Source organism: Pomacea canaliculata, linkage group LG10 (genome assembly GCF_003073045.1).
Source record: "Pomacea canaliculata isolate SZHN2017 linkage group LG10, ASM307304v1, whole genome shotgun sequence".
Classification (NCBI taxonomy): Eukaryota; Metazoa; Mollusca; class Gastropoda; order Architaenioglossa; family Ampullariidae; genus Pomacea; species Pomacea canaliculata.
The window spans coordinates 3,263,844-3,283,029 of NC_037599.1; the positions used below are offsets into that span (position 1 = coordinate 3,263,844).

General features: G+C 38.3%; 3 protein-coding genes across 4 annotated transcripts; 1 reads left to right on the top strand and 2 right to left on the bottom strand.

The window, feature by feature from the left end:
* Positions 1-1,103: 1,103 nt before the first annotated feature.
* On the top strand, positions 1,104-4,133 carry LOC112573905. Its single transcript, XM_025254601.1, has 4 exons — positions 1,104-1,329; positions 2,163-2,310; positions 2,601-2,709; positions 2,806-4,133. Exons 1-4 carry the CDS (start codon positions 1,299-1,301, stop codon positions 2,902-2,904), a joined length of 387 nt encoding a protein of 128 aa, XP_025110386.1. The 5' UTR covers positions 1,104-1,298; the 3' UTR covers positions 2,905-4,133.
* LOC112573904 lies at positions 4,056-10,780 on the bottom strand. Its single transcript, XM_025254599.1, has 5 exons — positions 10,703-10,780; positions 7,556-7,708; positions 6,426-6,629; positions 5,597-5,761; positions 4,056-5,199 (listed from the first exon to the last, which is right to left on the bottom strand). The coding sequence occupies exons 4-5, from the start codon at positions 5,708-5,710 to the stop codon at positions 4,885-4,887; spliced, it is 429 nt and encodes a 142-aa protein (XP_025110384.1). The 5' UTR covers positions 5,711-5,761; positions 6,426-6,629; positions 7,556-7,708; positions 10,703-10,780; the 3' UTR covers positions 4,056-4,884.
* A 4,073-nt stretch (positions 10,781-14,853) lies between these two features.
* Positions 14,854-19,062, bottom strand: LOC112574456. Of its 2 annotated transcripts, none has more exons than XM_025255540.1 (3): positions 18,807-19,062; positions 18,219-18,341; positions 14,854-17,191 (listed from the first exon to the last, which is right to left on the bottom strand). In XM_025255540.1, exons 1-3 carry the CDS (start codon positions 18,821-18,823, stop codon positions 16,360-16,362), a joined length of 972 nt encoding a protein of 323 aa, XP_025111325.1. In that variant the 5' UTR covers positions 18,824-19,062; the 3' UTR covers positions 14,854-16,359. The 2 variants fall into 2 exon arrangements, with proteins under 2 accessions (XP_025111325.1, XP_025111326.1); XM_025255541.1 differs by having other exon boundaries at positions 18,828-19,060.
* Between the last annotated feature and the right edge of the window lie 124 nt (positions 19,063-19,186).

Here is a 19,186-nt window from a genome sequence, read left to right on the forward strand (position 1 = left end):
CAAGAAAATGCCGTTCAAAGCCGGGATATTTATATTCCCCTCTACCACAAATATGGCCAGCCTCTCTTGTTCTTGTTCAAACTCTGTCTTTGATGAACAAACTTTAGCTCGCAAAGAGTCTTGGTTTCCTCTGCTATCATTGTTTTGTGACAGTAGTTGATCAAAACCTCGATCCACAAAATAGAATGAGGCATCATGCATATGTGTGTGTGGATGGGTGTAGGCGCACGCATATGTGTATGTGTGTAGGTCATGCTCGCGAGCATGTTTATTTATTTGTACACACGGCCTGCGTTATGTTAATGTGAAAAAGAGGCAATTGCATAAACAGATCCAGAAGCTGCACGTAAAGACAAAAAGAATATGATAAGACAGTCACGCAAGCACAAACACACACACACACATTGCTCTGTAACAAAAATTATCTGCTACCATACACCCCTTCTCTTTCTCCCTCCCCTCTCCTTTTATATTTTTCTTTCGCTCTTGTACACCCAGCTTATTTGTGCATGTCTTTTTTATGTTGTAGCTGATGGTACCCCTGGTGGTGTTTACGATGATGGTGTGAATCAAGAACACTTAGAGTAACAAATAAGTCTTAAATCTGTGTGTGTGTGTGTGAGTGCAGAGGGAGCCTTAGCAGTCCGCGAGGCCCTGTATTGGCGACAAAAATCTCCTATCACGGGGTCCTTTCGTATCTCCTATCGCCCAGTTGCCACCCCCAAAGGCCACCTGATCTGCTATGTGCGTGCATTTTTTTAAATTTCTTTCTTATTTTAACCACTTTGCAAGGTTTGAGTGTATTTTTAACAGGAAGGACGCCGCCGAGCAGAGAAAAGAGAACTGATCGATGACGAACATGAAAGAGTGGTCCGGCCGCCTCATGCAAGATCTGCTCAACAACACGCACGACCGTCACAGGCAGCCTACCCTGGTCGCTGCAGTAAATCGACGGGTCTCCCCATGCCCAGAAATTAGCAGCGGTGGACCAGCACCACTGGCAGACCAGCGTATCTGGTGATGAACTAATAAACCAGTCAAGAGATGTTTTCAGGCCATTTTTACGCTTCTAGGGGAGACAACAAAAATAATGTAAATAAACATAAGTTGCTTCCCTTTGAATTGCTGGATAGGACATGGAAAAAAGCTAAGAGAGAGGAATCAAAGGGAATAAAAGACAAGAAGACTTAGTGGAAAAGCTAACGTTATCGTAACCATTCCTTTCTCGAAAGTAAATGTTTTACGAGTTGGCCTCCCGAGAACTGCCCTTTTGACAGACTTGTCTTTCGTTTGCGGAAATGGCGATGGCGAACACGGATCCAGACTACGGTAAACTATTATAGGCTCCATCACATCGAATGTTTTTTTATTTAAAAACTTGTATTATACTTGGATAGAGATCACAATCAAATATATGCACCTTTATATTAAGTGGTGATAATATATATTCCTACAATTATTGGTGAGCAAAGCGGTACAGTCGAGATACAGCAAAGTGAAAGTGAAAGCATCACGGCGCCTAATCGCTGAGCGTTGCTTGTTGGCAGAGACAGGTACCCCAACATGAACGCACGCACTCAACTAGAGCAAAACATAATCCACACACAAGCCTAAACCTTAATTCTAGCCCTAAAACAAATTATAATCCTAATCCAATGTTTATAATCCTAATTCTAGCCCCTTTTCTGGTATGTAAAAGTTTCATGGTTTTATGGGCACACGTAAAGTTGCATTCAGGCAGCATTTACTGTTTTATTGACTGTTAAACGCAAGAAAATCTAAAAACTTGGAACTGTTTAACCCGGCGACTCATAAATGAATACTGAAATAGAGAATTAAAGAAGGATGTGGGAAACCCTGCATGTCCAGTGTTTGAAGAAGTCTTCCCAAACCTTATATCAAATGTAAGCATTTACGAACCACCTATATACACTATCCAAAATCATATTCTGTGAGTAAATAAAGCAACACTCCACTTAGTCATGATCTCATGCAGAGGTAAGGTCAAAATGACTGGACATCACATTATTATATGTGTTAACAGCTATAGCACTATGATGATGTACATACAATCATACAAAAATTATATAGAGACTTAATTAATATTGTTAAGTTATGAATATATATGTATCTAGTTTTTGCTGTTCATATCAATATTTCAGTCTTGAATGATCGGACTAAGCCAGGATTCATACGTGTGCGTGTTGAAATTCCAAACCTCAAAGCCAAAAGTAGGGGATTTAAAAAAATAATTGGTGGGAGAAAAGACCAGGCCCAAAATGCATCTATTACTTGTGATTTTGAAGAAAGGTGAATATTTTTATTTTTATTTCTGAAATGAATTGCAATCAATAAATATTATGCTATCAACTTACTGGATTATTTTTATTATAATTATTGAGCTTAAAAATCATACAGGCATAAAATATTTTTTTTTTTAGTGAATCATTTGGTTATTGTTTTTATTTACAAAAACCAGACTAAGAAGCAATGCAGTATATAACTATTACTCATTTGATTCTAAAAGCTTATAGAAACATTTTATTTTCAAATTTTATCACAAATTTGTTTTTCTGTTTATAAAAAGATTATTTTTACAGGTCATTCTCTCTGACTGTTACTGGAAATGAAAAACTTGCTGGTAAAATGTGGACACTGGCAAAACAGAATCTTGTGTTTGCCATCAACAAAGATAGCAGTCACTGGGAGGTAAGAGGTTTTTCTAAGTCATATTAAGAAAAATGTGAACAGCTTAGTTTACTTTGCTTGGCTCAATCTCCTAAATTTCTGTCTCTTTCTTTTTAGATTGAGGATGGGTTTGTAAACATCTTCCTGAAGAAAGGAAGCAATGATGACAACTGGGAACCCTACTTGCGCAATATGCAGTTGGAGATGAATGAATAGATTACAATTTTATAACTGTCAGTCAGGAAATTATTATCAGGTCCTGTTTAAAAGGCTACTTGATGTACAATGAAGGTAAAGGACCTCATAGGCTAGTGACCAAAGAAACCATGAACTGTAAGTGGTTCGCCACATCTCCATAGTATATTGCATGATACAGGCAAAACTCAATCCTTTACTTTCATTGCTGTTTACCTTCTCATACTAAGCTGTCACAGGCCTCGGCTGGCCCTTGCTTAAGGCTAAATTGTCTTCCCTGATCAGTTTAACTGTTAATGTCAAACCAGTGAAATCAAATTATGCACATGATTGCTAACAAACTTGCGCTTATGAAACTTAAATGTTTTACAGTTTTGAGACCCAGATATTTGATAACATTTTGTGTCTATACCACAGATTTTTCTTTTTTTGGACAATGATCTATGCCATGAACAAAGTTTTTATCTCTGACATATATAGTCTTTTATTAAGTCAGATAATAGTGCCATAGGTCATGTGTTAGGATAGTTTAGTGAGGGGATATTTCAGCAACATTTTTATTTGCATTTATGTATTGAATCAAAAATAGGGACACTTCTTATTCACAATTTTCAGCCTTCATTTATATCATATTTAATTTATCATATTAGGAATGCTCTTGAATGCTGGTTTCAGCAGCTCTTTTCATTGAAAATAGAGTAAATTGAAAATCAGTATGCACATTGAGAGGTGATATCATGTTTGTATGACCTGTCACCATTGTGTTATTTTTATTAACATGGATGCATTTACTAACTGGTTTAGAATTCCTTATCTTGTGATGAAATTGTGTGTGGTCATACAGACTATGTTGTATAGTTTGAGCCTTTTTTAGCAATATAAATGTGCCATAGGCAGCTGATTATTTGTTTTGTGCTGCCTTTTATATTTAAATCATTTGATTTATATGACTGAGAAATTAATGCTTATGTTCTTGCTTTAGGCATTTGTTGTTGAAAAAAACACATTTAATCTGAATCTGATTGAGTTTCATATCAGAAACTTTCCAGCACAAACATTAAAGATCTACATCATTACCTTAAAATATTACTGATCGATAAATTAAATTGCTATTCTCAATGTACACAACTTGGTGAACACAATAGCACAGCAAAAATTAAAGAACAACATAATTTTATGCCAAGTGATATTATTATGCAATCATGGGCAACCTTAAAAAAAGTTGAAATAAAAGCTACAGTTTGACCTCGGTCGCAAATGTTGTTTGTCAATCATTGCTCTCCATATGGTTTTGTGCTAAACTGAATACAGATTTAATATTATATTCACTTAAATAAGGATGAATATAATGGACTTAATCATGCATATGCTACTTTTTTAAACACAACCTCAAGATTTGTCTGCATACTGACCACTATTGCATTAACAGGCAGTGACCAAACATGTCAACTATAGCCAATAGTTGGAACCAGTGAAGTCATCAATAAACAATCATGGTGTTAGTTGCTAGTTCTTTTGCTATTTTGCTAATCAAAGGGTGAATTCTTAATATATATGCAGTCTCCTTCTCTTGTTCTCTCGCACTCCTTACTCGTAAATTCTGTGTGTATGTGTGTGTCATCAAAGTTGTATTTAACACATTTTCACAACCAGAACATCTTACTGCAGTAACGTAACACAACCACACAATTTCTATCCATAACAATAACAACAGCAAGCAGATTGACAACCAAACCAAACCTTTGCTGTCTTGACAATGCGGCAATTTTACAAAGAACACTGGTATCACAGTTTTCACTGGGGTATTTTAACATGTCCCTACTTCTCCTTATACTGACAGCTCCCAAGGATAAATGGATCACATTCTTCCTGTACTTATATGGGAAGGACAATCGTTATTCAGAACAAGATGAGCATTCTGCCAGAAGCCTTCGGGAAGTGGACACTCACATTTTCTTTGCACGAGTACTGGGAAGGAGACATGTCTTTCTTCAGAGGACACTACAACCCATTCTCAGTGGCTTCTAGCGGTGGTGATTGTGACAAATCCTCATCCGCCTGGGTTTCTAGGAGCGGCAGTTGGGACTGCTTCAAAAGCACGTTCTGCTCGATGCCGAAGCGGCACCTGCATTTTCCTTTTGTGATGAAAACGGGTCTGCCAGCCTTGTCTTTGGTGAAGCCTTTGTCCGGAGTGAGGAAGGCCGTGACATCCCGCTGGACGGCGTCTACAAAATCGTGTTGCTTGGTCTCGTAGACCACGATGACTTTGCCTTGAAAGGTGGTCTTGGTGGTGAACTCGCCATCAAACTCGTCTTCCTGAAAACAGAAACAATTTCTTCAATAATAGTTGCACGGACACATGCCACCGCAACTTTTTCATGGCCGAGTTAATCATGTCAGCAGCGTGTGCAATATCTCCTGTATTATGTTGAAGTACCACCTTCACGTCAGCTGTTCCTTCAGGATTTTCATGGCGTCTGTCAAAAAGTGAAAAATTCATCTGGCTTCACTTTCCAAACGCCATGTTCCAGACATGGAGGTACTGATGGTTTGTTGATTGTGGTGGTGGGGAACAACTTATAAATAAAGATGATACGTGTCCCGAGTTTGTAAACTTGGATGTGGCATGTTATGCTTCGTGCGTCAAATGTATGCAAAGATAATTCTTCCTTATCTTACAGTATAAAAGTGGTCTAACTTTTCAGTTACATACCTTGATAACGAGCTCGGCGGTGGTCACGTGACCCGAGGGCACTTCGATTTCGTTGTCAACTGTCCACGTCAGCTCCTGCTCGAACGTCTCGTTCACACCTTTCTCCATGGACATCTCGCCATGGAAACCAGCGTTCGCTTCGATCACAGGGTTGGGAGGTGTTAGCTACAAAGCACAAGAAATTGTTCCAAACTGCAGACATTTGTACATTTATATGATCCGGTATTCTGGACAAAGCTGCATTGCTATTAGGTCGTCTGTATCACATTTTCCACACATAAAAGTACCCATAAATTTCAGCAATTTTTCTGTCTAGAATACATAAAAAATTAACGTTCGTGCATCAGACCATGGATTAATAAACTGTCTAAACTTTGCACCGCGTATTTCAGACCTCAAATTATTCATTATTTAACGAACCGCACGGGTTTCAATTCAAACGCCACACAATTCACTAAAAAAAAAAAAGAGTTTGAAAAATCCCAGCATTTACATTACAGACTTCTCCACATTTACATTACAGACTTCTCCACATTTACATTACAGACTTTTCCAAAGATGACAGAAGTCTTTAATGATGATGATGATGGGTGTAGCTTCCGGTATGGGTGGTGCATGAGCCTATTGTGTCCTGACCTGATCATGGATGGACCTTAATGACAATCCTCATCTCTATTAAGCTGATTTTCTTCTTAATCATCATCATCATCATCATCATCATCCAATCAGTCAGTCAATTATCAACATAAAGCCTCCCATTAACCACCCAGATAGCACCAATCAAGTTTCTGCATATAATTATTATCCCAGGGCCAAGCGAGCACCATACCTTGACCTCAAGGCTGGCGCCAATGGTGTAGGTCCTGTTGAGCACGATGTTGCACGTGGACCTGGTGCTGCGCGTGGTGCTCAGCCTGTAGGTCTGCGGTTTGGGGTGTCGTTGCTGAAGTTGGCGGTAAATAGCACGTGCGCCGTGGGTTTGGGTGGACGGCTCGGGTTCGAGTACTTAGTCTTCCCGTGCGTTACAAACATCCTGCACAAAAGCCACCACAGAAGAGAACTAAAGAGCTGTTAATCTTCAGAAACACGTTTATTATACAATGGTCCTCACAGTTAAACTTTTGATATGGAGTCAACTTTTTATTTTAATTTTTTAAGGCTCCACCCAAGCGCAGTATTTTTCTTTCAAATGACTGGCTTTTGAAATAAATTTAAAAATTTGTGAAATATGTTTAAGTCTGGAATTTTGTTCTTGAACTTCTGAACCGGGCAGAAGTATAAAACCTCCAAAATGCCGTAAAGTCTTATTGTATTGCAGTGGTTTGCTCAGCAAGTTGACCAATGTTACAATGTTCAGAACTTTTGTTTCAACTTCGCCAACGTTGACGGCGTTCGTCCGATTTAAAGAATCTTAACAAAGCCCTTGATTCCAAACAAATCACAAGTGGACATGTACAGAAATCTGTGAAATCATGTTGGAACATGGATATGCTTACATCATAAGGCTACATCCAATGAGAGAACTGGAAGAATGTTTTTATGGGCCAATGTGTCATCAAGGATTTGACCTTTTGTACACATGTAAGAATGTTGATGTTTAAAGTGTTGTATCTCGCAAAAAGAATGGGGTTATTCGGGGAATTAGTGTCTTGTGGTGAACCTAATAAAATAATTATTTTTAAGGTATGCAGCTGGGGGGTCTTCAAGATTATAACACTGGCTAATCGTATGGTTGAAGCTGGCTATAGTGCATGACAGTTTACACAGAGATACAGCATCATTAAAATGCCATCGCACCCGTGCCGCAGATCCTTTGAACACAAACAATTTTGTTGTACCAGATGAAAACAGATTCTAGACGATATAAGATTGTGAAAAGAGAAGCTATCTTTCTCACATTATTTCAATACTGAGCTCGCTTGTTAAACTGACTGTAAGGTTAATTATCTGAGAACTCACTTGTTCCATTTGATGATGGGGTTTTCTAGGTCTGCCTTCTTCCTGCCCGGCGCATCCAGCATTTTCTCCGCTGACCTCTTCGCCAGCTCCTCGATGTCGATAGGTTCTTCTATAGTTCCCATCACTACAGTGGCGACACCTAGTGGGCGTTCACTATGTCGATGAATCATTAAACAGAGTTATAGAATTTTCTCATTTTCACACAGATAAATTGCTCCATATTCATATATTTAACATACGCCTGAAGCTGCAAGCGCGGGAGAGTGAGGAGTAAAGTTTCGGAAACAGGGTAATTAAGTGCAGTGCTCTTTGTGGGGCGAACTTAAAATAGTGCGAGTGTAGGTCTGAGTGCCATTGCTGCTTGTTCAGTAAGTGGCGGCCATTAATCATCAAGTAAAATTCCGAGTTTAATGTCACTTGGCAGTTAAACGAATTCTTTTTCTTTCATTTTGACAACATGCATATAAACTTAGGTGAAGAAGTAATTGCGGTACGCTAAAATATCTAATTGCTATTTCAGTGCACAATAAATCATATAGCATTAAACTGCAGATATTTATATAACAATTGTTTTTATAGTCAGCATGTGTGTACTTTTTAATTTACAATTTTTAGGACGTCTCAAATTGTTTCAATGTTACAAATTTGTCTGCACCTCTTTTTGTGGCGTACATCCAAACAAAATTTCTGACAGCTAATAGACAAGATAAAGAAGTAAACTACTAATAACATGCTCTATTAATGTCAGTATAACTAGTAATTATGTAGGTTGCAATAGCTAGCACTAGTGGTGCAGCTGCTGGTTATGAAAATAAAATGCCATGTATATTTGTGGTCGTAAGGAACTTGAAATGGTTCGCCATGTGAAGGTGGACACAACTCTCACTGTCTTTCTGCTGCCTTTGGCCTTCTCTCTGATAAATCAGGTACACATATGCCAGGAGCGGGGAGCCATAAATAAATAAGTTTTCCAGACACAGACCCAGGTGAACCTCCAGCCTGCGACCGTCGATCGCACCAGACCCTACCTTCTTCCCAAGATGAACTTGTAAGTCCGTTCAAGGTAAACAATTGCAGAAATATTTATTCCCAGCAACGCATACCTTGAAGTGTAGAGTATAGAGAAAAGCAATGCCTTGTAGTGATGAAAAGGTACGGTGGCATTTTTCCTCTAGTAACCCTTTCTAGACTTCCTCCAACTCGGGACTTAAGTACGGTCATGAACTTATTTTAAATCACTGAACTGAGCTCAGCGCAAACTACAGTGAATAGCCCTCCTCCGTTCTCGAGTTACATGCATACAAAAGTTTCCATGGACAGAGATAGGTCATATTGATATAGATTGTCACTATTACACATACATAGTCCCAGTTGTCCAATTGGCTGAAGCCTTTGCAATATCATCGTATTCATTTCTGATGTCTTTGACCTCCTTCTGTCCATGGTGATTTCTTTTTTTTTTTTCTTTGTTTCTTTTTTTGCGTTTATCTCAAGAACGGAAGGGAATTTAGGACTTAGCATCTTGTTCTGAGCTCTTCACAGTCACTAGAAGAAAGTGTTGCACTGTAGTAAGACTGAAATAATAAAAAATATCCCACCTTGATGTATAGGTTATGAGATTAATTATTACCATTATGCGACCGGTTTTCTTGAAAAAAAAAAACATGCGCGATGGCATTGTAACTTAATGTGTATGTGTGTGTGGGTGATGAAGAAGGGGCAGGGGAAATTTAAAAGAAGCAAACAAGTATCACCTCACAGTACGAAATGAATAAGTGCACTCCGAGTACATAGCAGACAGCCTGAGGCTGGTTGACACAGTGTTTAATGGGAATGTGTCTGATATCAACTAAAGTCACTTTTAAATGGCGTTCACAGGAATGTTTCCGCGATGACTTTACTACAAGTTTAAAGATCATTTCCGGGCGAACTGTGTAGCACTTCCATTGTAGCTTTATGTTTGACATGTTGACATGGAGGCACCACCTACCACTGCATCTACTCTTTTTAAAAACAGATCGAGGACTGGATGCTGATCACGAACAAATCTATGAAATATCGCACATCTTGAATGTGCAAATAGTCACATAACAACTATATATTTGCTCCATCTGACTCTCACTTTGTAGTCGACTGCACATAAGATAGGGAGGCACATGCATTCACAGTAATTTTACAATACTAAAATTATATTTATCTATTATGTATCTTTTACATATATCCTTCCAAAAAATGGATAAAACATTGTGATAACATCTGTACGGCTATGTCACAAGTTTTATTATCAATATGGCGACGAACACTGTCTGAATGAAATTATGCAAACATTTGTCAGTCAGCAAGCAGTTGACAGCTGTCTTTTTTCTACGTTCGGTACGGTATGGCACTTTTGCCAAAATTAACGGAATGTGTCTGTTCAATGCACACATATTTGCTGAAGGAAATAGCTACAGGGCATCCACACAATATTCCACTGTTTGCTAGCAGAAATAAACTGGTGGCTGGTGAACATGTCAGGCTTGTCCGGACATGTCGGCCGCAGGAACATTCCTCGATGTGCAGATGACTAATACATCAGTTGCTCCTTTTCATAAAATGTGCAAGTCACTTTTCTCCGAGAATTACCCGGACATACGTGTATGCTTTTATTTTCTTGAACTTTTGACTCTAAAAATTTTTCACTTAGCGATGTAAATCTCCTAAAAAATGAATGGGAGCCGCCCTGCAAGGAAAATCAAGTAGAGTGCAGCTGTGCAGTTGACTTCCTTGAGGCAGTTAAACAATGATAAAGTCAATTCCTCCGGATCACACACATGCAACTGGCTGTCTTTGTTAGCTTTTCACAAGAAACATTTAGGATTCTTGGATTTTTTGCGGTGGGTGCGGGGTCAGCATTTGTTTCTAGTTCTTGACAGCTACCACCAGCAACACCCTTCTTCCTCAGCCTGCTATTGTCGCAGACAAAGGTTTTGGCTTTGGTTCCAATCGTCCATGACATCTTCCTCAGAACAATGATTAGAGTTTTTCTTTTTTAAATGCATTTTCGGTATGTTTGTTGTGCTGCTTGCAAATATCTCGTCATCACAGATTAGAAATAGTTGTAAACCTGTAGCGAAAGTGAGTCCATAAAGAGGAAAATTCACTTACCTCTCTGCTGACGGCCTACGACCAGGAGGCAACAGAGTTTGTGACGCATGAGCCTGAAGCTTAATGAATGTTGTTCTGTGGAAATTCCTGATTGGTGCATTCTTGTGTAACGTCATGTGGTGTTAATATTCATGACTTTTGTTGGCCTGTGGCTTGCCGGAGAGAGACTGGAGCCCAGGGTACATGTCTGTACAACTATGTAAATAGTTTAACAGACAGATAAATCGTTTAACTCCCTAATAGTGGGGAGGAATAAAAGCTAAATATAACCTTACCTTAATTTCGTTTCTGTGAAAACAGTTTGAACGATAAACTTGTTGCATTTGTAACATAAAAATGTTCGCTATTTACATAACTGGCTTTAAGTGACACTATGGGCCATAGCACAGTTTTATATGTGAACAAGATTGTGCTACATGTGCATGATTTGAAACTTGCCTTCGCGACGATTTATATGTTAGCATCATGTCAAAATAAATAGAAAATGTTTGTTCGGCTTAAGATATATGGTAATCGCATATTGAACTCACACGTGGGTGGGTGTGGCTGAGTGGGTGGGGGGAAGAGAAAGAATGTGTATGCTTGCGAACTAGAACTAAGTGTAATTATTTTGATTATATAAAACGGTTAAAGGTGTTCACTGAAAATCTCCTGTCGTGTACACCCGATGTGGAAACATGCCCCCCCCCCACACACACACACACTCACTCACCGCTACGATGTATTCCCATCAGAGGGCTCATGGTGGCAGCAGTTTCTTAAGTTTTGTGAATCAAAAGATGCGATGTCACTTCCCGTGTATAATTTACTCATTGTCTCTCTAGCTGGCCTGTGCGATAGGTCAGTTCGTGGTTTAAGAAGTATAGGGGAAATCGTGTGCAAATTACAAAGAAAACAAAAACATTTTTGTTAATCTCTCACAGTAACAAGGGAATGTACTTATCTGACGATCCGCTGGTATAAACATAGTCGCTCGCACAGACTTTTATAATCATGATGGGAAGTCTGTGGTTGTTTGGTCTTAACGCTTGTCTCGATTGCGAGGGTCTCAGAAAGATCGAAGAACAAACAAACAAAACAAATGAAAAATATAGGAAGAAGCAGAAAAAAAAAGAAGAGCGATCGAAAGGAGAAAACAAAAGAAGAAGATAGAAAAAAAAAAGAAAAAAACAGAGAAAACTCCTTAAAGAAGTTTAATGAATAAAAAGTAAACGAAACAAAAGATATGGGAATAAAACGAAGTAAAGAAAGAAAGAAACAATGAAAACGGATGAGTATTCTAGTTTTAAATCCGTTATACGCACAGCACATTGCAATTAGATGGATGTCATTCCTTTATTACTTCGAGCGTTTCCTCGCACTTAGCTGCAATTTTCATGAGCTTTAGTGCCTATTCATTTCTGTATAATGAGGCACGTACATGACAGAGAAGCACCTGCAGCAATGACTATATAACCATATATCAAAGTCGATTAATTAATTGTCTACAAATATATAACTGATCGAGCCTTTCATAATATATTTTCAGTGAAGTGTTCACGTGAAGAAAGCGTAAGAAAACTAGCTCTAACGCTAATGTAATTCAACATATAAAGATACCAACATAAAGTTGTTTACAATACGATTTTTAAAGTTTGCTAGCCTTGTACACGGACGTTTACTGACAACGTGAACATCAGGGGCAGCAACTGTTTTCGTGAGTGCATCAAGGGAGGTAAACCTCAGGTACTTGTCCTCAAGCCCCTCGGACGGGTTCTGTGGTGATCTAAAGTAGAAAAGTGCCTGAGTATGAATGGCAGGCATGTGACATAGGTAGGTTAAGAAAGTAGATTAGAAGAGCCAGCATATATAATGGCTAAATTCTACATTTGACTGAAGCTATGGGTGAGCAAAAACTTTGCCACGAAGGTTAGGACTTCTGTATGATCAATCGAGAACACCCTCTATTTTCTACCGTTTTAAAACTGCCGAGCTCCTTTAGTTACAGATTTACCCCCCTACCTCAAAATGCAGAACGTTGTAGACCTTTGCTTATTCATGCAGCAGTCAGGTATGTCAAATAAAGGCAGCAATTGTGAAACCATGAAGTATCTTTGTTATTCTGCATTATATATGCTGTGTACTATACTTTTATTATTATTGCTATTTGATGGGTTGCTAGTTAACATCGCTTATGTTTTTTGATTAGATAACTGATTGATTCTTTGTGTTTCAATATATTTATGATATTTGTGTGATTTTTTATTGTTGACAAGCTCTGATGGTGATTCTGCGAGGATCAAGAAACCTTCATTTTAGTTGACTGCTCCATAACATGTTCCTCGTGAATACACATAGTATGTTTTTAGTTGATTCACGTTAAAAACTTGATCAGTGACTTTAACCTTTCAGGAAAGATGCAAAGTTCAAAAGTATCAAAGTCTTTGTCAGTAAATACCAGATCATTTGGAGAAAGGCTGCCTAGAAAGCCATTTTGTATGAATAAATCATTACAGCATTACAGAAATAGATATTGCTGTTGTGTTTGTAATTTGACAATGCATGTCGTCATAAGTCATTTTCTATGACCAAATCATCCCACAAAAGGCCACATCCCAACAAATACAACACATCAAGATTCTTTAGAAGTAAGGTTCATACCTAGGCAACCTTTTCTTAAACCTGTACAGAGTCAGAAACCATTCCCAACAAATGGGTGAACAGAGAGGTTTCCCGTGCCTCACGTTATCAAAGGTGGCGAGCCTTAGGCTTCTGATGACAGTGCTCTGACTACAGATCTAAGAACAGGTTATGTACACAGTGTCCTGGCATCATCAATGTCTCTGTGCACTAAACAACTTTCTCTTTCACATGAGAACCAGGCCTGGTGATAAGATGTGCTTCAGGCTAAATGAATTCCTGAACAGCGAAGTTGGTTTGATGTTAACTGAACATCCAACCTGCATATTAAATGCGAAACACTAAGAAATAAATGAAGACAAAGACTTCACAAATAATGCATGGCTCTCTTGGCAATATTTGATATTGACAGCTTTTTGTGTCATTGGTGATTGATTCATCTTTTTGGTTCTGGATCAATTTGACTTTCAGAAAAAGAAACAGTTGCAAGAATTGTACACTGTAATATTTGGTGAAAAATTTAAGGGAAGTGGACCACTGCTAAATCATTGAACGTCTGCAAAGTAAACAGGCACTTCGACTTAAAACCATGTTGTCATTTGCGAAGGACTTTGCTATGGCTAGGTTCATCAAAATGTTGCATGTGATTTCTCTAAAATGTAATCAGTTGTTTTTTTTAACTCAATCTCTCTCGTTGGAACAACTTTAGAAGTAATGCTGGATTCTTTTTATTCATCAGACCACTTTCTTCAGTTGTTAAACTCCACCTTAGGTGTTCACAAAGCTTTGAGTGGAAATTGCTTTAAATCTTAAGATGTACTCAAAATATTTTGTTTAACACACTTGCTGGCTTACTTGATTGCTCAGTTTATGCTTGGAAATGGCGAAAGAAGTTATATTTTATTTGCCTAGCACCTAATTTATTTTCTCTAAACCTGTACATTTTTAGGTGAGTTAATTTCAGTCTTTTGAGGTTATTTACAATTTTTAGTTTAGTTTCTTTACTCATATGCAAAGAAGTTTATGTTTAAAGCTCACATTACCTGATGACTGGAAAATTCACTGCATCCAACACATACCTTATCTATGAAAACAGCAGGATCTTATAGAAGTTTTAATTTTTTTCAGCTTTACTGACAAACTGTACAGTTACATTCATTCAAGCAGTGATTTAACATACGCTTATATACTTATTAACTCCATTCCCTTAGAATTTAATTCTCTAAATTTATATGGATCTTTCTGCATGCATTCAATGTATGTTAAAATTTTATACACTTCATAGACAGGCACAAGACTTTATAGACATCTCACGCAGGCATTTTATTTTTACTGTTCAACTGTGGTGGTGCAGATGAGAATTAGAAATGCTAGCTTGTCAATCAACATTCTGCAAGTCGCTTAGCATTACAGATGCAGTTGTCTCACTTGCATATTTTCCCAGTTTTTGCATGCAAACATTTTTCTGGGATGCAAATGTTTATATGTATAATCATATGTAAAATCACTCAACTCAAAATCACTCCAAAATCTTCTCCAGCATAACAGCACTCCATTTATTTTGCATCCTTTTTTGAATTTGCATTTTTTTCCTGATGGATAAGCAGGTGAGAGTAATTGCATATAGCAGGAAAAAACCCAAGCATTTTTAAATCTTTAAGGGACATTTACCTTTAATATTTTTGTATACCCTTTAGCTGAAACAAAAATTCCATTTCAGTTTTTATTCATGTGCAATAACATTTGCTGCTGAACTTTGTAATGAATAACAGCTACATGGAGTCCACAGCCCTAAATGTGAGTGCATCAAAGAAATCAAAGGAATCATGTGCATGTATATGAATGAATCTATGCATTCCCATAGTGTGCACACACATGAGTGTGTTGTGAGAATTAAAGGCACGTGTAAATGCATAAGGCACGCAATATGCATGCACCTGCACAATGTATTTCTAGTCATTCGACCAAATAGATATCATTCCATTAAAATGCTCCTATAGAATTTGCAGCAACATTTTTCTGGTAACAGCAGTTGAGACTGGTAAACAACTGGAATCACAGATGTAGACTGTAGATCTAATATCTTGGGCCTTCTTATGGAAGTATAGCACAGCAGAAGCATCTATGAAGAACAAGCACAGATCACAACTGTTGCCAGATATCATAAAGATCTCCACATTGCATGCAACCTACAAGTACATTCCAAGTGAATCCACTGAATTGTTAGAAACTAGAAGCAGCACAATCCTCTGCTGCAAAACTGGGGCTCCTGAAATGCACTCCCACCATTTCCAGTTCTTAGAATTACCCAGAATTGAAAGCAACTATGGCAGGTCAGATTAGGAAATAAACAAAAAGCAGTTTCCTTTCTTAGAAGGAAATAGTTGGCAGATATCCGAAAGATCCACACCTTACATGCACTTTATGTATATGAATCCATCGCATTGTTAGAAATAAGAGATACCTCGGAGGTAGCACAAAAGGGGCTCCTGAAGTGTACTCCCATCAACATTCCCAGTTCTCTGAATTGAAAACAGTTTAGGAAATAAATTAAAAAACCAGTTTTCTTTTTGAGAAACTGTAGTTCTGCTCCAACTGCGCTGAAGCCAAACCATCTTGTATGCATATCTGATTCAGCAATTAATTGTATGGATGCACATGATGGCGAGGCAGAAAAAAGTGATTTTGTCAAATAGTTTTAATATGCTGAAAATCATGTGAAACCTTAGAGAAAAAAAAAAAAAACATTTTGTATTGCAACATGCAGAACTCTAGACCTTCAGCAATATAGTAGTCCAGATACACGTTATTATTTTAGCTTTGCAGATTTAAAAAAAAAAGGATGAGCACATGTAACTAGGGAGATCATTGTCTGCCTTTTTTAGGCTGATCTCGACAATCTTAAAGAATGTAAATCCACAATCTGTCTTTCTGAGTGGTCTATTGTTTACATCCATTACTTGCAGACTCTAGGGTTAAACAACTAGGTGTACATCATCTCTGCCATCCATTACTTACAGACTCTAGGTTTTTAACAACTAGGTATACATCATCTCTGCCATCGAGGACATTTTCTTTGGGATGTAAATAAAGTCATCAAAATATGCTGCGAGCTCATTGACACTCATTTCATCTAAACGTGCTTCCTGTGAGCAGCTACGCTCTATGGGCAGATCTTGCCTGGAGACACAGGTTGCTCCTGCTGCTGTTGAATTGGCGACCTGTGAAGCCAATGCAGAAACAGCAGAATGCACTCTTAAAGTTTGTGATGAAGGCAGCCTGGCATCTGTGTCACGATAACTGCCCCTAAAATGTAGCTCTGACTGGCTCTCTGAAACTGACAAGTTTAATGTAGAAAAACTATCTACCAGGTGTGGTGTGCCTGTAAACGAAAAATGAGAATTCTGTGATGTCACAGGACACCTCTGGGGTGGAATTTGGTGTAAAGGAATTGGACAAGACAGACTATGACCAAGACTCGGCTCTGATTTTTTGTTCTTGGTAGGAGGAATGCTCTGGCCTTTGACTGAAGGCCGTGGTCGAGTAGCAGAAGCTGTGTGCTTCCCAGGTACCTCTGCCAGGAACTTCAATCTAGCCTCCCTAAGCAAGGGCTTTCGAACACTCAAAGCTTTTGTCATGGTTCCAGTCCTGGACTGAGAAACCCTGCAGACACTGCATCTGCAAAGACTATTTTCACACACACTTTTGCTTGCATCTTTGTTGCCATTGGACCTGATGTCACCATGATGCAGGCGCTGCAAATGATGGCTACTGTCTTCCTTGTCCTCCTTTTCTAAGTATTCTTCTTGGTTTTCATGCTTGTGTTTCAAGGTGACGCAAAGGGCATCCACTTGTTTCACTGGACATGCACTGCACAAACAGAAAAACATTTGTTTTCCACAATTATAAATCACAAATTTAAAAACAAAAAACAAAAATATCTGGGGCCAGCAGCGGCCATCCATTCAACCTATGTCACCAACAAAGGTAATACAGAACTGGCAACAGAGTTATGAAATTGTCTGACATCATATATGGGTCCCATTAAGTCAAATGGAAGAGGATGGAAGTTCCCAAGGAGAATTTTCCACTAAAAAATTCTAGCTCTCTTTGTCGGGTGTGTTGTCTAATCTTTACCTCACGTTGTGTTTTTTATTTATTCCTATCCATCAACCACGCACCCACACTCAGTTGACCTTGGAGTCCACAAAAAGACTCTGCTTTACAATCTTACACTAAAGTGTCTCTTCTATCAGTGCATTGATTCCACGGATCTTCACGTGTTCTCGCTGCTGCTGTGTCACAACTACACAGACAACACAAATCTCACTCGCTCTAGTGGTACACATTCACCTCATTCACACGACGAGAACACGCCTACAGCACGCTACCATTTGTTTGCACTAACATGCTCACACGCGTAAATAGGTTCAAATACATATATTTGTTTATATAATTTAGACATATAACTACTATATCTATTCTAACTACCTAGCCTATCAAAACCTAGCACTAACTCCCTGGGGTGGGGAAAGAGGGGGTTTAGAGACGTGAGCCGCTCTTCCAGCAGACCAAAACACTTTGCGGCAAAATGGTACTTCTTGCTTGCTCTGTCTCAAAGTTTTACTGCCTTACCAAGCAGGACCAGACGCCTTTCCATAAACTGGTGCAAGCACTGATTTTTTTTCCCGCTATTTAAACCGGACAGTTTGGGTGCTACGTCACCAGCTGTTGCTATCCGTCTCACACTGCACCGATCGCGCGACCAAACGTGGGGTGGAGAGAACAGCCACTGTCTGTGGTACACGCTGCCCTAAACAAGCACTCCCACTACACTGTAAATAGCACAAATTTCTTATCATTTTTTAATGAACCATTAAAAACAACACTGGCTTACTTTTCAGCACTCATCTTTAGTTTCTTCAAGGCAATCTGCAGTTGTTCGCATTCATCATCAACCTGTTTGTGTACTTCTGCGCTTGTCAGGTCTCTTGCCATGTTTACCCCACGGTTAATGACACTAAAAGACACACAAATTAAACAAAAATACTGTTAACATAAAGGAAAGGAACCACTCAATACGGCTAAAACATATAAAGCATGCCTACAGACTTATGTGACTTACTTAGATTTTACGAAAACCCTCACAACAATATTACTGCTTTGAAGTCGTACGTAATATTTAAATATCATCTCAAGAAATATTAAGATAACAATAACAACGACGTTAATTTTGAAACTAACCAACTTTCAATCGTGTTTTGTTACTAATTTAAGTTTTAAATTCGGACTCATAATCTGTTAAGCAAAATACTTGGTAATGTGGTAAATAGATTACAATGCAACAATTGGAACAATGATCAACAACTTGAATTACGTTTTTAACAAAGCTGCTGTTACAGAGTATTAGATTTACTCCACACTTAACGATTACATTATTTTCAAATTAACAAAGAAATAGACTGCACTGCCAAAACTGACTTACAAACAAAAGCAACACATTTACCGAATTATTTATACAAGCGTACGGACTGCAACATCACACAAACATCCTGAGGTTGGAAGCAAAGTGACTCAGCTGTACCACACAGACGCCATTTATTGACATAACTTGCAAGCAGAATGCTTTACGTTATTGAGAAATTTTTTTTACAGTTTTTTAAACAACCTATTTTTATATACAGTGGGATTTATACACTAAAAGGACGTTCATAGAATAAAGTCCAACTTTTCCTTAACAGTTGCATGAACTCAAAATGTGATTACGTATTTAGCAAGCATTGAACAAAATCTTTGTCATTAAAAGAAATTTAAAGTTTTTTAAGGCATGCATAGAATATGTTGTTATAAAAAAATTAAAGCTAC

Excerpts from the sequence above, each read along its gene's own strand:
- LOC112573905 (XM_025254601.1), top strand. The coding sequence starts at position 1,299 with ATGGCGATGGCGAACACGGATCCAGACTACG. Across the intron at positions 1,330-2,162 it reads GAACACGGATCCAGACTACG|TCTTGAATGATCGGACTAAG; the intron begins GTAAACTATTAT and ends TCAATATTTCAG. Across the intron at positions 2,710-2,805 it reads AAGATAGCAGTCACTGGGAG|ATTGAGGATGGGTTTGTAAA; the intron begins GTAAGAGGTTTT and ends CTTTCTTTTTAG.
- LOC112573904 (XM_025254599.1), bottom strand. The coding sequence starts at position 5,710 with ATGTCCATGGAGAAAGGTGTGAACGAGACGTTCGAGCAGGAGCTGACG. Across the intron at positions 5,200-5,596 it reads CCGCCGAGCTCGTTATCAAG|GAAGACGAGTTTGATGGCGA; the intron begins GTATGTAACTGA and ends TTCTGTTTTCAG.
- LOC112574456 (XM_025255540.1), bottom strand. Across the intron at positions 17,192-18,218 it reads CTAAAGATGAGTGCTGAAAA|TGCATGTCCAGTGAAACAAG; the intron begins GTAAGCCAGTGT and ends CTGTTTGTGCAG.